This window comes from Gorilla gorilla, chromosome 2 (genome assembly GCF_029281585.2).
Source record: "Gorilla gorilla gorilla isolate KB3781 chromosome 2, NHGRI_mGorGor1-v2.1_pri, whole genome shotgun sequence".
NCBI lineage: Eukaryota > Metazoa > Chordata > Mammalia > Primates > Hominidae > Gorilla > Gorilla gorilla.
The window spans coordinates 84,218,296-84,239,255 of NC_086017.1; the positions used below are offsets into that span (position 1 = coordinate 84,218,296).

General features: G+C 36.4%; 1 protein-coding gene across 9 annotated transcripts in view; it reads right to left on the reverse strand.

Annotated features, from left to right (window-relative positions):
• The window catches only part of CNTN3 (contactin 3), a 383,448-nt gene that overhangs the window by 83,172 nt on the left and 279,316 nt on the right, over positions 1–20,960 (reverse strand). For all 9 annotated transcript variants that reach the window (XM_063703922.1, XM_063703924.1, XM_055381198.2 and 6 more), the window contains 2 exons: positions 20,238–20,365; positions 18,441–18,616 (listed from right to left, as the gene is read on the reverse strand). In XM_063703922.1, coding sequence (XP_063559992.1) covers positions 18,441–18,616; positions 20,238–20,365 — 304 coding nt within the window. The remainder of the gene's footprint in view (positions 1–18,440; positions 18,617–20,237; positions 20,366–20,960) is intronic.

Here is a 20,960-nt window from a genome sequence, read left to right on the forward strand (position 1 = left end):
GGAAACACATATACACTGTTGGTGGGAATATAAATTAGTACAGCCACTGTGAAAAGCATTTTGGAGATTTCCCAAAGAAGGAAAAGCTGAACTCCATTTAACCCAGCAATCCCATTACTAGGTACATAACCAAAGGAAAATAAAGCGTTCTGCCAAAAACACATATGCACCCATATGTTCACCACAGTATTATTCACAATAGCAAAGATATGAAGTCCACTCAGGTGCCCATTAATGGGAGACTGGGTAAAGAAAATGTGGTACATATATACCATGAAATACTCTGCAACCATGAAAAAGAATGAAATCATGGTGCACTTTGGGAGGCTGAGGTGGGCAGATCACGAGGTCAGGAGATCGAGACCATACTGGCTAACACGGTGAAACCCTGTCTCTACTAAAAATACAAAAAAAAATTAGCTGGCCGTGGTGGCGGGTGCCTGAAGTCCCAGCTACTCGGGAGGCCGAGGCAGGAGAATGGCGTGAACCTGGGAGGCGGAGCTTGCAGTCAGCCGAGACCGCACCACTGCACTCCAGCCTGGGCGACAGAGTGAGACTCCGTCTCAAAAAAAAAAAAAAAAAGTCTCCCATTATTATTGTGTGGGAGTCTAAGTCTCTTTGTAGGTCACTCAGGACTTGCTTTATGAATCTGGGTGCTCCTGTATTGGGTGCATATATATTTAGGATAGTTAGCTCTTCTTGTTGAATTGATCCCTTTACCATTATGTAATGGCCGTCTTTGTCTCTTTTGATCTTTGTTGGTTTAAAGTCTGTTTTATCAGAAACTAGGATTGCAACCCCTGCCTTTTTTTGGTTTCCTTTTGCTTGGTAGATCTTCCTCCATCCCTTTATTTTGAGCCTATGTGCATCTCTGCATGTGAGATGGGTTTCCTGAATACAGCACACTGATCGGTCTTGACTCTTTATCCAATTTGCCAGTCTGTGTCTTTTAATGGGAGCATTTAGCCCATTTACATTTAAAGTTAATATTGTTATGTGTGTATTTGGTCCTGTCATTGTGATGTTAGCTGGTTATTTTGCTCGTTAGTTGATGCAGTTTCTTCCTAGCCCTGATGGTCTTTACATTTTAGCATGTTTTTGCAGTGGCTAGTACCGGTTGTTCCTTTCCATGTTTAGTGCTTCCTTCAGGAGCTCTTTTAGGGCAGGCCTGGTGGTGACAAAATCTCTCAGCATTTGCTTGTCTGTAAAGGATTTTATTTCTCCTTCACTTATGAAGCTTAGTTTGGCTCGATATGAAATTCTGGGTTGAAAATGCTTTGCTTTAAAAATCTTCATATTGGCCCCCACTCTCTTCTGGCTTGTAGAGTTTCTGCTGAGAGATCAGCTGTTAGTCTGATTGGCTTCCCTGTGTGGGTAACCCGACCTTTCTCTCTGGCTGCCCTTAACATTTTTTCCTTCATTTCAACTTTCGTGAATCTAACAATTATGTGTCTTGGAGTTGCTCTTCTCGAGGAGTATCTTTGTGGTGTTCTCTGTATTTCCTGAATCTGAATGTTGTCTTGCCTTGCTAGATTGGGGAAGTTCTCCTGCATAATATCCTGCAGAGTGTTTTCCAACTTGGTTCCATTCTCCCTGTCACTTTCAGGTACACCAATCAGACGTAGATTTGGTCTTTTCACATAGTCCCATATTTCTTGGAGGCTTTGTTCATGTCTTTTTATTCTTTTTTCTCTAAACTTCCCTTCTTGCTTCATTTCATTCATTTCGTCTTCCATCACTGATACCCTTTCTTCCAGTTGATCACATCGGCTCCTGAGGCTTCTGCATTCTTCACGTAGTTCTCGAGTCTTGGCTTTCAGCTCCATCAGCTCCTTTAAGGACTTCTCTGCGTTTGTTATTCTAGTTATCCATTCGTCTAATTTTTTTTCACAGTTTTTAACTTCTTTGCCATTGGTTTGAATTTCCTCATGTAGCTCAGGGTAGTTTGATCGTCTGAAGCCTTCTTCTCTAAGCTCGTCAAAGTCATTCTCCATCCAGCTTTGTTCCATTGCTGGTGAGGAGCTGCGTTCCTTTGGAGGAGGACAGGCGCTCTGATTTTTAGAGTTTCCAGTTTTTCTGCTGTTTTTTCGCCATCTTTGTGGTTTTATCTACTTTTGGTCTTTGATGATGGTGACATACAGAAGGGTTTTTGGTGTGGATGTCCTGTTAGTTTTCCTTCTAACAGACAGGACCTTCAGCTGCAGGTCTGTTGGAGTTTGCTAGAGATCCACTCCAGACGCTGTTTGCCTGGGTATCAGCAGCGGTGGCTGCAGAACAGCGGTGGCTGTAGAACAGTGGATCTTGGTGAACTGCAAATGCTGCTGCCTGATCGTTCCTCTGGAAGTTTTGTCTCAGAGGAGTACCCGGCCGTGTGAGGTGTCAGTCTGCCCCTACGGGGGGGTGCCTCCCAGTTAGGCTGCTCGGGGGTCAAGGACTCACTTGAGGAGGCAGTCTGCCCGTTCTCAGATTTCCAGCTGCATGCTGGGAGAACCACTACTCTCTTCAAAGCTGTCAGACAGGGACATTTAAGTCTGCAGAGGTTACTGCTGTCTTTTTATAAAATACCTAGGAATCCAACTTACAAGGGATGTGAAGGACCTCTTCAAGGAGAACTACAAACCACTGCTCAATGAAATAAGAGGATACAAACAAATGGAAGAACATTCCATGCTCATGGGTAGGAAGAATCAATATTGTTTAAATGGCCACACTGCCCGAGGTAATTTATAGATTCAATGCCATCCCCATCGAGCTACCAATGACTTTCTTCACAGAACTGGAAAAAACTACTTGAAAGTTCATATGGAACCAAACAAGAGCCCACATTGCCAAGTCAATCCTAAGCCAAAAGAACAAAGCCAGAGGCTACCTGACTTCAAACTATACTACAAGGCTACAGTAACCAAAACAGCATGGTATTGGTACCAAAACAGAGATATAGATCAATGGAACAGAACAGAGTCCTCAGAAATAATGCCGCATATCTACAGCCATCTGATCTTTGACAAACCTGAGAAAAACAAGAAATGGGGAAAGGATTCCCTATTTAATAAATGGTGCTGGGAAAACTGGCTAGCCATATGTAGAAAGCTGAAACTGGATCCCTTCCTTACACCTTATACAAAAATTAATTCAAGATGGGTTAAAGACTTACATGTTAGACCTAAAACCATAAAAACCCTAGAAGAAAACCTAGGCAATACCATTCAGGACATAGGCATGGGCAAGGACTTCATGTCTAAAACACCAAAAGCAATGGCAACAAAAGACAAAATTGACAAATGGGATCTAATTAAACTAAAGAGCTTCTGCACAGCAAAAGAAACTACCATCAGAGTGAACAGGCAACCCTCAAAATGGGAGAAAATTTTCACAACCTACTCATCTGACAAAGGGCTAATATCCAGAATATACAATGAACTCAAACAAATTTACAAGAAAAAAACAAACAACCCCATCAACAAGTGGGTGAAGGAGATGAACAGACACTTCTCAAAAGAAGACATTTAAGCAGCCAAAAAACACATGAAAAAATGCTCATAATCACTGGCCATCAGAGAAATGCAAATCAAAACCACAATGAGATACCATCTCACACCAGTTAGAATGGCGATCATTAAAAAGTCAGGAAACAACAGGTGCTCAAGAAGATGTGGAGAAATAGGAACACTTTTACACTGTTGGTGGGACTGTAAACTAGTTCAACCATTGTGGAAGTCAGTGTGGCGATTCCTCAGGGATCTAGAACTAGAAATGCCATTTGACCCAGCCATCCCATTACTGGGTATATACCCAAAGGATTATAAATCATGCTGCTATAAAGACACATGCACACGTATGTTTATTGCAGCACTATTCACAATAGCAAAGACTTGGAACCAACCCAAATGTCCAACAACGATAGACTGGATTAAGAAAATGTGGCGCATATACATCATGGAATATTATGCAGCCATAAAAAATGAAGAGTTTATGTCCTTTGTAGGTACATGGATGAAGCTGGAAACCATCACTCTCAGCAAACTATCGCAAGGACAAAAAACCAAACACCGCATGTTCTCACTCATAGGTGGGAATTGAACAATGAGAACACATGGACACAGGAAGGGGAACATCACACTCCAGGGACTGTTGTGGGGTTGGAGGACGGGGGAGGGATAGCATTAGGAGATATACCTAAGGCTAAATGACGAGTTAATGGGTGCAGCACAACAACATGGCACATGCCCTAAAACTTAAAGTATAATAACAATAAAATAAAATAAAATAAAATAAAATAAAATAAAATAAAATAAAATAAAATAAAATAAAATAAAATGCAGCTTTTCAAAAAAGTAAACAAAAACAACAACAACAAAAAATTCAGACAGATCCAACTGCATGAAGACGTCCCTGAGCCTCATGGTTAGAACTGATGGTTAGAACTAACCACTCATGGTTAGAACTAACCACTCCCTCCTGTGCACAACCTTTAGAGCACACTTTTATTGTGGACATATGCAATTTTTCATGTATGCCAGCCTCCTCTGATAATAGTAAGCTCTTCAGAAGCAGGATTATGTCTTGTCTATGTCTGTATCCTCAACTGGGCACAGTGCTTGAAATTCAGCACATATTCAATAAATATATGTTGAATTGAAAAAAAAAAAGAATGAAATCATGGCTTTTGCAGCAACATGGATGCAGCTGGAAACATCATCTTAAGTGAACTAACAGAAACAGAAAACCAAATACCAAATGTTCTCACTTATAAGTGGGAGCTAAATATTGGGTATACATGAACACAAATATAAGAACAATAAACACTGGAGAATACAAGAGGGAGGAGGACTGGGGGCACAAGAGTTGAAGAACTATTGGGTACTATGCTCAGTACCTGGGTGATGGATTCAAATACTCCAAACCTTGGCATCATGCAATATACCTTTAACAAACCTGTATGTGTGCCCACTGATCCTAAAATAATACTTAAACAAAAATAAAATTTGTATATATTACATGATTTTATCTCAATAAAAGGTGTTTTTAAATTAGAAAAAGATTTTGAACTAAACAAAAACAGAAATACAACATCATAATTTGTAGAATATAGTCAAAGCTACGCCTAGAGGAAAATTTATGTCATTGAGTGCATATAAAAGCAAAAAGAAGGAGCCAAAACCAACAATCTAAGCTTTTTGCTTCAGAAAACTGGAAAAATAGAGCAAATCAGATCCAAATAAAAGGAATAAAAAAAATCAACAGTGAAAATGAATAAACTTGAAAACTGCAAGTCAACAAAGAAAATCAACAAAAGCTGATTCTTTGAAAAGAGCAATAAAATCAATCATCTCTAGCTGGGCTACTTAAGAAAAAAAGAGAAGACACAAATAACTAGTATCAGAAATTAAAAAGGAAACATCATTACAGACCCTATGTATATTAAAAGATAATAAAAAAATTATGAACAATGCTATGTCCACAAATTTGAGAACCTAGATGAAATGGATCAATTCCTTAAAAGATATAATCTGCCAAAAGTTATACAAAAGTAAGTAGATAACACAAATAGTCTTACATGTAATAGATACATTGAATCAATGATTAATAATTTTCCCAAAGAGAAAGCACCAGGTCCAGATGGGTTCAATGGTGAATCCGAGGTGGGCAGATCACCTGAGGTCAGAAGTTCGAAATCAGACTGGCCAACATGGTGAAACCCCACCTCCACTAAAAATACAAAAATTAGCCAGGTGTGGTGGTACACAGCTGTAGTCCCAGCTACTTGGGAGCTGAGGCAGGAGAATTGCTTGAACCCAGGAGGCACGGGGTGCAGTTAGCTGAGATTGTGACATTGCGCTCCAGCCTGGGTGACTCAAAAAAAAAAAAAAAAAAGATGTTAACAGAATGAGAAGACAAGCCATAGACTTGGAGAACATATTTGCAAAAGACAAATCTGACAAAGGGCTGTTAGACAAAATATAGAAAAATCTCTTAAAACTTCCCAATACAAAAATGAACACCCTGATGAAAAAGTAGGCAAAAGACCTGAACCAACACTTCATCAAAGACTATATGCAGATGGCAAGTAAGAATATAAAAATATGTTCAACCTCATATTTCACTAGGGAATTGCAAATTAAAAAGAGATACCACTACATATCTATTAGATTGGCCAAAATCCAGACACTGACAACATAAAATTCTGGCGAGGATATAGAGTAGCAGGAACTCTCATTTATCACTGGTGGGGATGCAAAATGTTATAGCCATTCTGCAAGACAGTCCAGCAGTTTCTTACAAAATTAAACATACTCTTACCATAAGACCCAGCAATCATGCTCTTTGGTACTTACCAAAATGAACTGAAAACTTATGTCCAATAAAAAACTGCACATAGATGTATATAGCAGCTTTATTCATAATTGCCAAAACATGGAAGCAACCAATATATCCTTTAGTAGATGAGTGGATAAATAAACGGTGTTACATCCAGATACTGGGATATTATTCAGCACTAAAATGAGCTGAGATATCAAGCCATGAAAAGACATGGAGGAACTTAAAAGTATATTACTAAGTGAAAGAAGCCCATTTGAAAAGGCTATGTACTATATGAGTCCAACAATATGACATTCTGGAAAAGGCAAAACTATTGAGACAATAAAAAGATTAGTGGTTGCCAGAAGTTAGGAGGGCTGGAAGGAATGAACAGGCAGGGTACAGAGGATTTTTAGGGCGGTGAAGCTATTCTGCGAGATACTACAACGGTGGATACATGCCATTATACATTTGCACTAATAGAATGCACAAGATGTAGAATGAACTCCAATGTAAACTATTAACTTGGGGTAATAATGATGTGTCAATGTAGGTTCATAGATTATAAAAAATGTGCCACTCTGGTATGGGATGTTGATAGTCGAGGAGGGTGTGTGTGTGTGTGGGAGGATGGGGGCACATGGGTACTTTCTGTACTTTCAGTTCAATTTTACTATGAACCGTAGAAACTGTGTAATAAATAAAGTTTATTTTTTAAAAGGGGTCCATCTCAAATGACCACATATTATGTTTCCATTTATATGAAATGTCCAGAATATACAAATAGGTATATAGAGAAAGTAGATCGGTGGTTGCCTCTGCCTGAGGGTGAAGGTTGGGGATTTCAAAAATTATGGTTAAGGGATATGAGCTTTCTTTTTGAGATAACCAAGATACTCTAAAACTAACTATTGCAATGAAAGTACAGCTCTGTGAATACGTTAAAAGCCATTGCATCTTATACTTTAAGTGGATACATTGCATGGTATGGGAATCACATCTCAATAAAGCCATTAAAAAACTACCTAAGCCAGCATGAGTAAAGGTAAAGCTATCATCAGCAGATACCATTTTTCTCCTCATTTGATATTATTTATTTGTTTATTTATTGAATTTATTGCATTTCTCCTTTTTTTGACTTCAGTCTCCTTTTGCAAGATGTACTCATGAACCTTAATCCTGTCAGCCTTTGTCAAACAAAATAAGCCAAAATTATAAACTGCAGCTCTTTCCACCAGTCAACATCAGCCTCAGCCTCCCAGAGATGAGATTTTTTTTAAATTTTCAAGTCACAGCTGTAGGTAAATATCTGTTATGGATATTTAAAATTTGGAGGAACTGAAGGAATTATAAACAATATCAAATGAATTACTACTGACTCTCTTAGAACTTTCAGAGATTTTTTAAAAACCATATATTACTGTATTTGGATTTTTGTATGCTGGTATATACACAAATATACTCACATGTACATAAACATACACAGTAGTAATTCTTTGGTGGTATCTTATATTTTTCAATATGAATTCCAATAGTGGAACTCCAGTATATCCTAAGATATTAACAACACAGATAACCCACACCCTCTCAAACCAACTCTTCTTCTTCTTCTTTTTTTTTTTTTTTTTTGAGACAGAGTTTTGCTCTGTCTTGCAGTCTGGAATGCAGTGGTTCAATCTCCGCTCACTGCAACCTCTGCCTCTCGGGTTCAAGCGATTCTCCTGTCTCAGCCTTCGGAGTAGCTGGGAATACAGGTGTGTGCCACCTCGCCCAGCTAATTTTTAATTTTTGGTAGAGATGGAGTTTTGCCATGATGGCCAGGCTGGTTGGCCTCGGCCTCCCAAAGTGCTGGAATTACAGGCTGAGCCAGCACGCTCGGCCAAAAGCGACTCTTCTAAGAATTGTCAAGTGATGTAATTGTATTGAAGGCTCGTGGTGAAACACGATGAAGTTCACAGCAAAATCTGCCAGAAGTTTTCTTTAAATATCTGTATTTCTTTCAAAGTTTTTCTCCCAGAGGCATAACTTCTCTAACATCCCAAAATAGTCTTCTGTAACCTTTATGAACATTGGTTCTAAAATCTGTCTGTCTCTCCTCAAATTCTCCTAGCTTTATATCCCACTCAATCCAAGAAAACTAATGAAAATTCTTAGCCAAAGAAGAAGGTAGACTTGTTTGATTACTTGAAAATGAAAAAAAAAATACGAAAGATGTAATAGACAAAGTTAACAGAAAAGTGACATAAAATTTGTCCTCTGTGAGAGGTGGAGACTGTACTGTGAGAGAAAAGTAGTATATATACTGGGAATTTGTGTGTAAGTGAAAGATTTCCTGCTGTGCTCCAAAGAATTCTCTTCAAAGGACACATGAAGGAGGTAACAATCTGATACATGCACATTAATACATGTATTGAAATATCAGTTTGTACCCCATAAATATGTACAATTGTTGCATGTCTATTAAAAATAAAAGCAAAATCTGATATGCACATGTAAATTTCATTACTTTGTCTTTGGCAAAAAAAAAATCTTATCTAGCTGAGAGTTGTCTTGAAGCAGTTTGCATTTTGTTTTATAACTTTTGAATGTTACTCTATGCTAGATTTTCTTTTAAATTAATATCCTATACAATAATCCAGGCAACTAGGTTTTGTTGTGAATTTCTCTAGCTAGAAATAAAAGGTAGTTTTTTCTTGCTCTTTTCTGTAGAAGTAATCTTGTATTTCAAAAGAGATAGTATCAACTCCCAGTTTTCTTGATTTGGAAGAGTCAGTTATAATTCCCAATCTTTCCTCAGTATCCAAATTCCTAATAAGCAAATGGAGAGGTTTTCAATCTCATTAATCTGAGAAATGAGAGGTTGGGGGTAATGAGTGAGATGTGGCTTCTCAGCCATCTGTTGGCAAAAATTAAAAAAAAATGAAGGAAAAACTCATGTGCAGAAAAGAATATGGGGAAGCAGGACCCCTTTACTAGTACTGATAGGAATATAAATAGCTGCAGCTTTCCTGGGGAACAATTTAGAAATAATACTACCACTACTGCTGGCAGTAGTAATGACCCAAAAGAGCTAACTTCTGTTGTCCTTGGCACTTTACAAATACCTCTAAGTAAAGTATTATCAACATCTCAATTTTGCAGATGATGTAACTGAGACAGAGATAAAGATCAACAGTATATAAGAGAAAGGCATAGGTTTCAAATGCTGACATTCTGTTTCAGATTTTGGAATGATGAAACTATATGTGTGTCACACCAATCTGATCTACTAATTTCCTATCTGAGCTAATACTCCCAGAATATTCTCTGGAAATTAATGACGAGGCATCATTACTTGTCTTTCAAAATGCTATTAACTATTTTTATTCCTACTTGATTTCTTACTCTAAGCACTCTCAGAATTGTTTAAACTGAGATCTGATTGGTAGTATTTTAAAGTTTTGGAGAAACCTGGGAAAAATTAAAATCTTGTAATGTGTGCCTGCTTTATTTCATCTAGAAATATTGAACATTTCATGTTTCTTTCCCCCTCTCTGTCTGTCATTATATCTCTCTTTCTATCCCTGGCCAAATTTAGAAAGTATTGTAGGTGCTTTTATGTAGGCCTCACATACTTCTTGTACAAATTATTAACATGAATTTATCTATCTTTTCAGGGAGGTTTTGTCCTGTTATATTTTCTCATTGGTTATTGTTGATACAAAGGAAAACTGTTACTTAAAAATGTTAATACATATTTTAAGTAGACACATAATAATTGTACATATTTATGCATTACAGTGTAATATTTAGATATATGTATATGATATATAATAATCAAAATAGAATAATTAGCGCATATATCACCTCAAAGCATTTATTTGTGTTGGGAACATTCAAAATCCTGTATTCTAGCTATTTGAAAACATACAACAAATTATTATTATAGTCACCTTACAGTGCTATAGACAACTAGTTGTAAGAAAGCTATGAATATCCTATCTAGCTGTAACAAAGCTATTATTTTTTGCAATTTACCTGGTATCCAAGCAGTTGACTGAAGTCATTAATTAAAAAAAATTTAGAGTTGATACGATTGGGTTTTGAGTAGCCCTAATATAAAAAATTTTAGTTGATACTATTGGGTTTTGAGTAGCCCTAATATAATTTTGTCCTCAAATAATGTTTGTTTCCTTATTTTCATAGTCACCTTTTATTTGTTTCATACTTTATTGCATTGACCCAAATATGTCCAAATGATATTTGTGTGTAGCCTCACCTTGTTGATGATTTAAATAACAATATTTCTGGTATTTTTCCTTTAAAGACACTTTTGGGATGTGGAAGAAGTATCTTTGTGTTCCTATTTTAGTATGAATTTAAAAGTCAGTAATTGGTCATTATTTTTATTGAATGTCATCTTAGTATCAATCGAGAATATTGTGGTTTGTTTTATTAGGTCTATTGATACGATGTATGTACATTTCCTGGGATATCCTATAGTAGCTTATGAAGGCTTAATCTTTTTTGTTTGTTTGTTTGTTTGTTTGTTTGTTTGTTTGAGACAGAGTTTCTCTGGTTGCCCAGGCTGGAGTGCAATGGCGCAATCTCAGCTCACTGCAACCTCTCCCTCCTGAGTTCAAGCCATTTTCCTGGCTCAGCCTCTCGAGTAGCTGTGATTACAGGCATGTGCCACCACACCTGGCTAATTTTTGTATTTTTAGTAGAGACAGGGTTTCACCATGTTGGCCAGGCTGGTCTCGAACTCCTGACCTCAGTGATCCACCTGTCTTGGCCTCTCAAAGTGCTCGTATTACAGGCATGAGCCACCATGCCTGGAAGGGTTAATCTTTGAATATAATGTTCAATCTGGTTTGCTAAAATTTCCCTTAAGTTTTCTTACTGTATTCATGTAATCAGTTTGTATTTACTAAGTGTTTACTATCTTGGTAGGTTTTGTTCATAGGACTATGCTAGACTAACAAAATAAGTTAAAAATATTTCACACTTTTAATGTTGTCAAATAGTTTACATAACACAAAATATTTATCTGTTTCCTTAAAATTTGAGAAACAAAAATTACCAGTAAAATTATCTAGCCCTAAAATCCTTATTATTGGTGGAGGTGGAAAATTGATTTGCAAGTTTTCATAATAATGAATCTACCTAAGTAGACAATTTTAATTTCATTTTTATTTTAAATTAAATTTAAAAATTTTGATAATTTATATTTCTGCAGAAATGGTCCATTTAATTAGAATTTCATATATATGATCTGAATATGGAATCCTTTGTGTTTTTACATTTCTTTTTTATCTCTTATATTCTTTTTCTAATGTCTAATTTTAGTTTTTCTTTTCTCTTTATTCTTCATTGGTATATTCTGTAGATTATCAATTGCTTTTTGATATTATACGAATTTTATTTGTTCTTTCTCCTTCATGTACATACGTTTTGTTATTTTTATTAACCAAATTTTGCAAAGATGTAGAAAGAATAAAAAGGAGTGTGTATTTTCTATCTGTAGGATTATTTTTTTCATATATTTCTGTTATTTCAATTAATTACAGTATCAAAATAATCTAATATTTAGCAAATTGATCTACTGATAGTTGAAAGAAGGGCTCTCAAAGTCTACACAGTCTTATTTCTCACTAGTTCTTTGTTCTTGACCTGATATGTTTTAATCGTACATTATTTGAGGTATTATTTTATTTTCATGACAAAAAGAAATTTTTCCAAAAAAAATTTATCCTTTTTGCTTTTAAGGTTTGCCCTGAATTATTCTTTGATGGAAATTAACATTTGTTGCACTCTCCTTCTGTTGTATTTACATAATAAATATTTGCATATATTTTCCTTTATTTCATTTCATTTATAGCCTTGGTTTGTTTTAACTCTGCTGTTTTTATGGGCTTTAGTACAAGAAGTCACATGCTGCTTGTTTTGACTTATTCTTGTAAATTTAAGTCTACCTTACAGGATTTCCACTGGGGATGGCTTTGGACTATTCATCTTCATAAATATTGTACTTGATAAATACAGCCCTTGGACATCAATCACAGTTTAAGCAGGAACTGAGCCTTTATTTGCCTGGTTGAATAAATGATGAGTCAGGCAAATAACTACACATCAACAGTTTTGTGCATTACCCCCTTTCCCAGCTGGAACTGGGGAATTCTTGTTTCTTTACCAGCAAATAACATTATGGGAGGAGTCATGCTTCAACGACGTGGGTTCAAGATAAATAATAATTCCTCTGGTCTGTTCCCCACTTTTGTGAATTTGTTTCTGGGTACATTCTCTTAATAATTATTTCAAGTCAGCTGATGCTTTGAATTTGGACAAGATACAAAATGTATAATATAGTCCAATGGGGATATGCTTAAAAACTCAGAATACCCCCAGAAGTTGTTTGGGGAATGAGTGCTTTCCTTTACATAAAATTGTTTACATAGTTATAAAGAACTGCTGTTTTCAAACTTTTAGTCTTCACACACAAATAATTCTATGAAATAAATCAAGTCAAAGTGGCCACTTGTATTATCACACAAAGGATCAATTTCAAAGATATTCTTTTCTACCACTGAGAGCTGAAAAATACATCAAATCTCAAGCTCATGAGTAGCTGCTGTAACTAGAGTGAAATTGTGGCTTGTGGGAAATAAATCATATTGAAGTGAGCCATTTAAATGAATGGCAGATTGGTTGTCACTGCTCAAGTTTTTATTGCTTCCAGTGACTTTTATCCACAAACATTCTAATTCATCATAGATCCAATTCCACAAAGTGTTGGTAAAGCTGTACACCTTGGCTCTAGACATTCTTTATTTCTAAAGTAACTGCACCACATAGGGTTTATCAAAGCATATATATTTAAACATCCTTACAATATAGGGTGAACTAGTGTGTTTACGTCCAAAAGTTTCTATCTGTAGGGAGCCTCTGGCATATAATGCATGTAAGTCCAAAAGTTAGCTTACTGAGCAAGTCAAAATTATCCCTCAACATTTGTAAAATCATACTTAAATTACAAGGCCCCAGGTCTTCACATACCAGTCAACAGTGTTCTTTGGTTTCTCTTGAACTTTGGAATATTACCTCCCTTTTCCTATCGATGGATGCTAAGCTCTATTTAAAAGTAAGGAAACAAAGATGTTATACAGGGGTAAATAATGGAGTAAAATTCATTGCTTAAATATAGGTATGATAGAACACTACCATAAACATATAGCTAGGCCTGTATCTCTTCTTGTGATTCTGCATATGTGAAATAGTGTGCACATTCTTATTTACATTCACACCATCATATATGAAGATATCTAGATACAGGCAAAAAAGAGAGAAAATTGTGTTCCAGGAAGAGATCTCATGGCAGGAGAGAATGGGGTAAATACAGTTACGTGTCACCACATAATGACTTTTTGGTCAAGGATGGACCACATATATGACAGTGGTCCCATAAGATTATAATGGAGCTGCCTGGGCCTAGTGCCTCATGCCTGTAATCCCAGCACTTTGGGAGGCCAAGACGGGCAGATCACCTGAGGTCAGGAGTTCAAGACCAGCCTGGCCAGCATGGTGAAACCCCATCCCTACTAAAAATACAAAAATTAGCCGGACACAGTGGTGCATGCCGGTAGTAGGGAGGCTGAGGCTTGAGGATCATTTGAACCTGGGACGCAGAGGTTGCGGTGAGTCAAGATCGTGCCACTGCACTCCAGCCTGAGTGACAGAGTGAGACCCTGTCTCAAAAAAAAAAAAAAGTTTCTATTGACTAGTGACACTGTAGCCATCATAATATTACAGCACAATGCCTTAATGATGCATTTGTGATGATGCTGAGGTAAACAAACCTACTGTGCCGCCTGTCATATAATAGTCTAGCACATACAATTATGTACAGTACATAATACTTGATAATCATGATAAATGACCATGTTAATAGTTTATACCATTTACTATAACGTACTTTATATTGTCATTTTATAGTGTACTTCTTCTACAAATTAAAAAAGTTAACTATAAAACAGTCTCATATAGGTCCTTCAGGAGGAATTCCAGAAGAAGGCATTGCTGTCCTATGAGATGACAGCACCATGCATATTATTGCCCCTGCAGACCTCCCAGTGAGACATGCTGTGGAGGCACAAGACAGTGATATTGACGATCCTGACCCTGCGTAGGCCTAGGGTAACCTGTGCCTTTGTATATTCATTTTTGACAAAAATGTTTAAAATGAAAAAAAAATTAAAAACAGAAAAAAAAGCTTATCGTTATTGAATAAGGATATAAATAAAATATTTTTTTATAGCTGTACAATGTGTGTTTTAAGCTAGGTGTTAATGACAAAACAGTCAAAAAGTCTAAAAAAGTTAAAAGTTTATAAAGTAAAAAAGTTATGGTAAGCTACGGTTAATTTATTACTGAAGAAAGAAAATACTTCTTAAAAATTGAGTGTATCCTAAGTGTACAGTGTTTCTAATGTTTTCAGTAGTGTACAGCAATGTCCTACCCTTCACCTTCACTCACCACTCACTCACTGACACCCAGAGCAAGTTCCAGTCCTGCAAACTCCATTCACAGTAAGTGCCCTATACAGGTGCACCTTTTTGAAAATCCTTTATGCCGTATTTTTACTGTATCGTTTCAATGTTTAGACACACAAATACTTGCCATTCTGTTAAATTGCCCACAGCATTCAGGGCAGTGGCATGTTGTGTAAGTTTGCAGGGCAGGAGGAATAGGCTATACCACACAGCCTGGGTGTGTAGTAGGCTGTATCGTTAGGTTTGTGTAAGTGCACCCTATGATGTCCACATAAGGACGGAATTGCCTAGTAACGCATTTCTCAGAATGTATCCCCATCGTTAAGCAACATGTGACTGTACTAAAAACTGATGTGAAAAGAGATCCGAAAATAAGACCAAAAAATTACGTGACTCACTCACCCATGGGCATCAACCAGCAAACAACAGCACCTAGAACTCTTGTGTATCTGAATACAAATCCACCTATTCCGAAACTGAACCACATCGTGCCTATGATTGAACTTTTCTTGGCAAACAGGAACTTATGTGGAAGTCTTTTCCTGCCGATTTAATGTTACGACTTTTTGATTTGCCCCATGATCATGGACTGAAACCTGTCTTTGGACCCCTACTCCTCCTTTGTGATGTGCCAATTTGTTTTAGACACTTAGTTTCATAAAGCTTTTCTGAATGTATTATTCCAATTGTGCAAAAATCTGTGACTGGTGTCATCATGCTCCTTTGGCACAATTTCAAATCTACACAGTAGATCTGGTTTAAATTATTAGAGCTTTCTGAGCTTATGGATTTTTTCCAAAAGGCCTGTGTTTTTTAAAACAAATGAATGGCTGTTGACTACTTAGCATAGTTCCAATAATTGGCTGATTCAGTTCAAAGTTATGAGTTGTATTTTCTATAACCTGAACTACCTCTAACCTATTTTTAAAACATAGTTCTTACTATCCACCTTTCTAGGCAACTTTCCCACTTATCAGCCTCCTTGTTCACATTTTGCTGCTTTTGGAAACGGGATATATCTATGAACCCACTGGGGAAAAAGGCAAGCAGACTATCTTTGTATTAATGTGCATGCTGCAATGAATACACAATCAGAGGACAAGACTTGTTACATGATTCCCTTCTCATGCAACAGAAAACTGATTTACTTAATTGCCTGTGCTTAAGGGTAATGTCATCTTGTATGGCTTACTGTTTTATACTGATGGGAGAATATTAAGTTACTAACGGCACAAGTCAATAAAAAATTCATAGGCCATGAACTTGCATGGTAGAGAAAGAACAGAATTGGCAAGTGATAGCATTAATTTATGAAATTTCATGTTTCAGACACCTGACTTGTACAGAGATGAATTTATGCCTTCTTTAGAACCTATCAGTGCTATGTAAATCAAGATAGTTAAATTACACTATAAACTTGAATGTTTTTAACTCCAAGCTTTTCTGAAAGATAGCTGCAATCTGGCTCAGTCTTAGTGTTTCTTTGTAACAGTTTGATGCATATTACAATCAAACTACTTTGGATTTTTCAGTCTTTCATTACACATTTATTTAGCAGTAGCTAAGACAGAGGAACCGTATTGGATAAACTATTATCAACAGCTCACAATCCAGCTGAGAAATCAATCACAAACATAATTATCTTCATTATAATGGCAAAAGTGACTAATGCTTCAAATGGAATTCTTCAATAATTAAAAGTAGTAGAAGAGCTGGATTAGAGAAGCCTTTCCCAGATTGGGTAAAGGGTCTTTATGAAAGTAACATTTTAGGCTTCTTCTTGAGGCCCAAGGAAGAAGAAATTGTTAACTTGTAAGACAGCCTGAGTACGGAGTAGAGAGCTAGCTCAGAATATGGCCTATGCCTTTTCCTATCATGACAGAAAAAAGCAGTGACAATTTAAAAATAAGTAGACATTTACAACAATAGTAAAAGTAAAGCTAAAAGATTTTAGCAATTGGTGAAGTTCTCAAAGGCTATGAATCAGTCAGAACAATTAGAAAAGCAGTAATTCCAAAATGGAATAAATTGGATGACAGAAAATAGAAAGGGTCCTAAAATTATACTTAATTGTAGTTAGGTATCTAAACGTCTCAATTTCTCTTTTCCTTTTAAAAACTTTCTTTTTTCTGTACTAGCTTCCTAAGGTTGCCGTAAGGCAGTACCAAAAACTTGGTGGCTTAAAACAACAGAAATGTATCCTCTCACAGTTCTGATGGCTGGAAGTCTGAAATCAAGGTACTGGCAGAGCCAGGCTCCCTGCAAAATCTCTAAGGGGAAATTCTTCCTTGCCTCTTCCAGCTTCTGGTGGCTCCAGGCATTCCTTGGCTTGTGGCAGCACACCTCTGTTCTGGGCCTTCATCCTAATTGGTCCATCTCTCCTCTGTGTCTGTGCTTCACATGGCATTCTCCTCTTCATGTGTCTATGTCCAAATGGCCTTCTTTTTATAAGGACAACAGTTATACTGAATAACGGCCCATTTTAACCCAGGATGACCTCCTCTTAATTTAACTAATGGCTTCCACAATAAGGCAATTTCCAAATAAGGTCACATTCTGAGGTATTGGACATTAAGAATATATTTTTGGGAGGACACAATTCAACTCAAAACGCCATCCTTTAAGTTGCATATGATTTTAATATGTTAACATGCCGATGTATACAAATACATACATTTAATAAGAAGTCTTTGTCAAATGAACACAGTTGAGTTGACCATCATACGGCTTTCTACTTTACTGAGGCCTGTATGTGAAGTCCATAATGACAAAACCAGACTTGACTGTCCACCATGGACCTCTTTACCAAAAGAATGAAGCTGTCCTTGAGTCAGTGCAAACAGTCCTACAAGGGAAGCTAGCTTTGCAATTCCAGATTCAAAAACATGCTGTGAGGCTTACCATTAGTCTGGGTGGCTCACCAGCATTAAGCCACTTCTTGACCATTCTCCTCAAAGTGACAATTTTTCTTTAAAATCTGTAAATCTTTCTAATGTGGAATCATCACAAAAGAGGAGACAGAATGGAAACATTAGAAAGCATTTGTGTTGTGGAAACACACCGATCTGGACTTGAAGTTCCACCACTAACTAGCTGAGTGACTCTGGGCAAGTTGATAAACTTCCAGTCCTCAGTTTGTGCACCTGTACAATGAAGCGTCTTACTGCTAATGTCTGGTGCAATTGTGAGGATTAACAGTGATGATGTACCCTGGCCTGACACATTAATTGGGATCAAGCACCTGGAGGAGACACTTAGTAAGTGCAGCTTTCTCCCAGTTCATCACATATGTGTCATGTTGAAAACAAACACCTATAAAAGAAAATCTTCGTTTCCATAAGATACTAACAAAAAAAAGTAATGAAAAGTAACATTTACTATAAATACAACATCCATCAATTGTAATTGTAATTATACGTTGAAGTAAATGTGTTCAATTTCTGGTAATTACAAAAATAAAATTAGATCAAAACAGAATTGAGAACCACTCAACCAAAACCACTTATTTAGAAAACATTTCTAGAGCATTGTCTATATGTCAGACAGTTTTCAGAAGCAATGTGCCAGAGACACATGCAATATAAAAAGTATGAGGAAAGTGCCACAACTTACCCCACCAACTTTCTCAAAGTGAGATCCATCTTTCTTAAAATCTGCAAGGGCCCCATTGAAATACCAGGTAAAGATGATGTCTAACAGCGGGTCATGTTGTACCTGGCAGGGCAATATGACGCTTTCACCAACAGAAACATCCATGTTAGATGGTGCCAAAGTTATTCTTGTTGGTTCTATTGGGGAAATAATTTTTCAGAAAAACAGCATTTTATTGTGATACAAGACATTTGCACAGGCAGACTGTTCATCTAACTTACACTGTGTATGTCTGTAGATGCATATACATAAATATACATACATCTATATAATTAAAAGCATTCAACATTAAAATAGGCATTTTGATGCAGAGCTACATTTCACTGGATCCACAAATTCTTGTTAAAGAAATTAGGATATTTGAACTTGTAGGACATGTAAGTTTAAAAATTAAAGTCATGTGTAAACAACAGTTATATTATTATTAACAAAATCAATTTCAATTTAGTTTTATTGTTTTTTGAAATATAGGGGTAGAAATAGAAAATACTGTGTTTTCACCAACTTTGACTAGAAATTACATCACCATCAAAATCTAAACAGATATTTAATGGTAGCCTGGATTTGAAAGATATAATACAAAAGATGCTAGAATAGGTACAAAAAGGAGGGGTACTATGTTAAAATGCTAATTAATGTCTGTTTTTCCCCAACGCAAATGTCCACATGCACATTTCTTTCTCCCTGTCGTCACCACCTACCTTCCATTTGTCTATCATGAATTAAAATTCTCTTGACCCCATTTTCCCACTGCTACTCCACATTACTTTGCACTACGTTGGACCAAAGTCTTCAAAAGAGTCATTTATGCATGTTGTCTACAATTATGCTAGTCAATTCCCTCTTTAACTCAGTCTAGCCAGACTTTGGTCCTCCCAACCCCCGTCCTCACCAAGGTCCTCATAACCATCCTGCTGATATATCAAAAGGTATTTAACATCATGCACTTCTCTGCTCAAAACCTTGCAGCCATTCCACTTTTCAATCCAACTGAAATAATTCCTCAGGAGGTCTACAAACTGCTTGCATAATTATCACTAAGAAATCTGTTAACTAACACCTTCATCTCCATGAAATCTTTTTCCAAATCTCTCCTTCTCAGTGAGGTTTATTCTGATCATCCTGTTGCTAATGCTCTAACTTACCTCTGCCACTATGCACCTCTTTCTTGTTTACAATTTTTGCCTTCTAATAATTTTCTTCTTTCTTATTCCTGCTGTTATTTTCCTTCTCCTTTTATAGAAGGTAATATTCATGAGGACAGTATTAGTGACAATGTGCTCAAGGATACAGCTCAAGCAACTGGCACAGAGTAGGTGCTCCAATTTTTTCATGAATGGATAAATGAATAAAATATATCCACAACTTTAAGCAATTCTTATTTATATCCTGTTATTTCCTGGACTTGAACATCTCCAGAAAAAATCAACTATAATGAAAAAGACAAAGTGTATCCAAAAGACCTGACATAATAGAATTTTATTAAAAAAAATAGAATGAGATCATCAACATATGCTATTTGTAACTCTTATTGCCTATCAACCCAGCACAGTAACTAATGTGTTCCCTGGTGCACATTGTGCTGTGCTAAGGAAATATTGTTCCCTTGACTTTCACCTGTTAAAAATAACATAAGTGCAAATACAGGTTCTACCTTCATAGTGTACTGAACATTGTGAAACACATAGTTACTTTCATCATAATAATACATCTTACAGTGAATCTGTATGTAAAGCAATATTTTAGAAATGGACCTACCTGTAACAACCAAATGTGTTGTGCCATTTGCTTTCCCAAACTGGTTTTCTGCCATGCAGGTGTAAATTCCAGCATCAGCTTTAGTCACATTGGCTATTTTGAGTCCTCCATCGCTTAACAAAGAAATTCTAAAGCAAAGACAAATAAGATAAATAAATATATAATAGCCATTTTTTCCAAATGAATATATATATTTTTACAGAACATGTTGCCTTAAGCTAGTATTTTTAAGGCACGATCAACCAGTCCTTAGCTTTTTGGGAATACAAAAAAAAAAAAGAAAATTCACCCCTCACTCACATACATAAACACACGCACAGCACTGGATGACAAAAGATGCTCCACCAATTTGAACTTTGTTCAGTATTTTTACTCAGCATTACTTATGACACCAAAGTTGAGAGGATGCACTTATCAAATAAGTGTCAAATGTTTTCCAAAAATATTAATATATGTTGTGGTAGATTATTCATGGAGTTAGCCTAATCAATTTTAAAGAAATGCAAAGTAGGCAGAACACTATTTCTCTTAAATTTGAAATAGTATATGAGAAACGAGAAGCTGCATGTCTTTTACTATGAACTAAGAGCGTCACATCGCCCCAATAAAAACTGAAATTTTCCAAAAGAACATTTGGGTGGTCCCCTGTGAGCTCATGAAAAGAGCCTAGGCAAATCCAATAAACCTTACCTTAGAGTTTCTGAGTATACACTTAGAGTACTT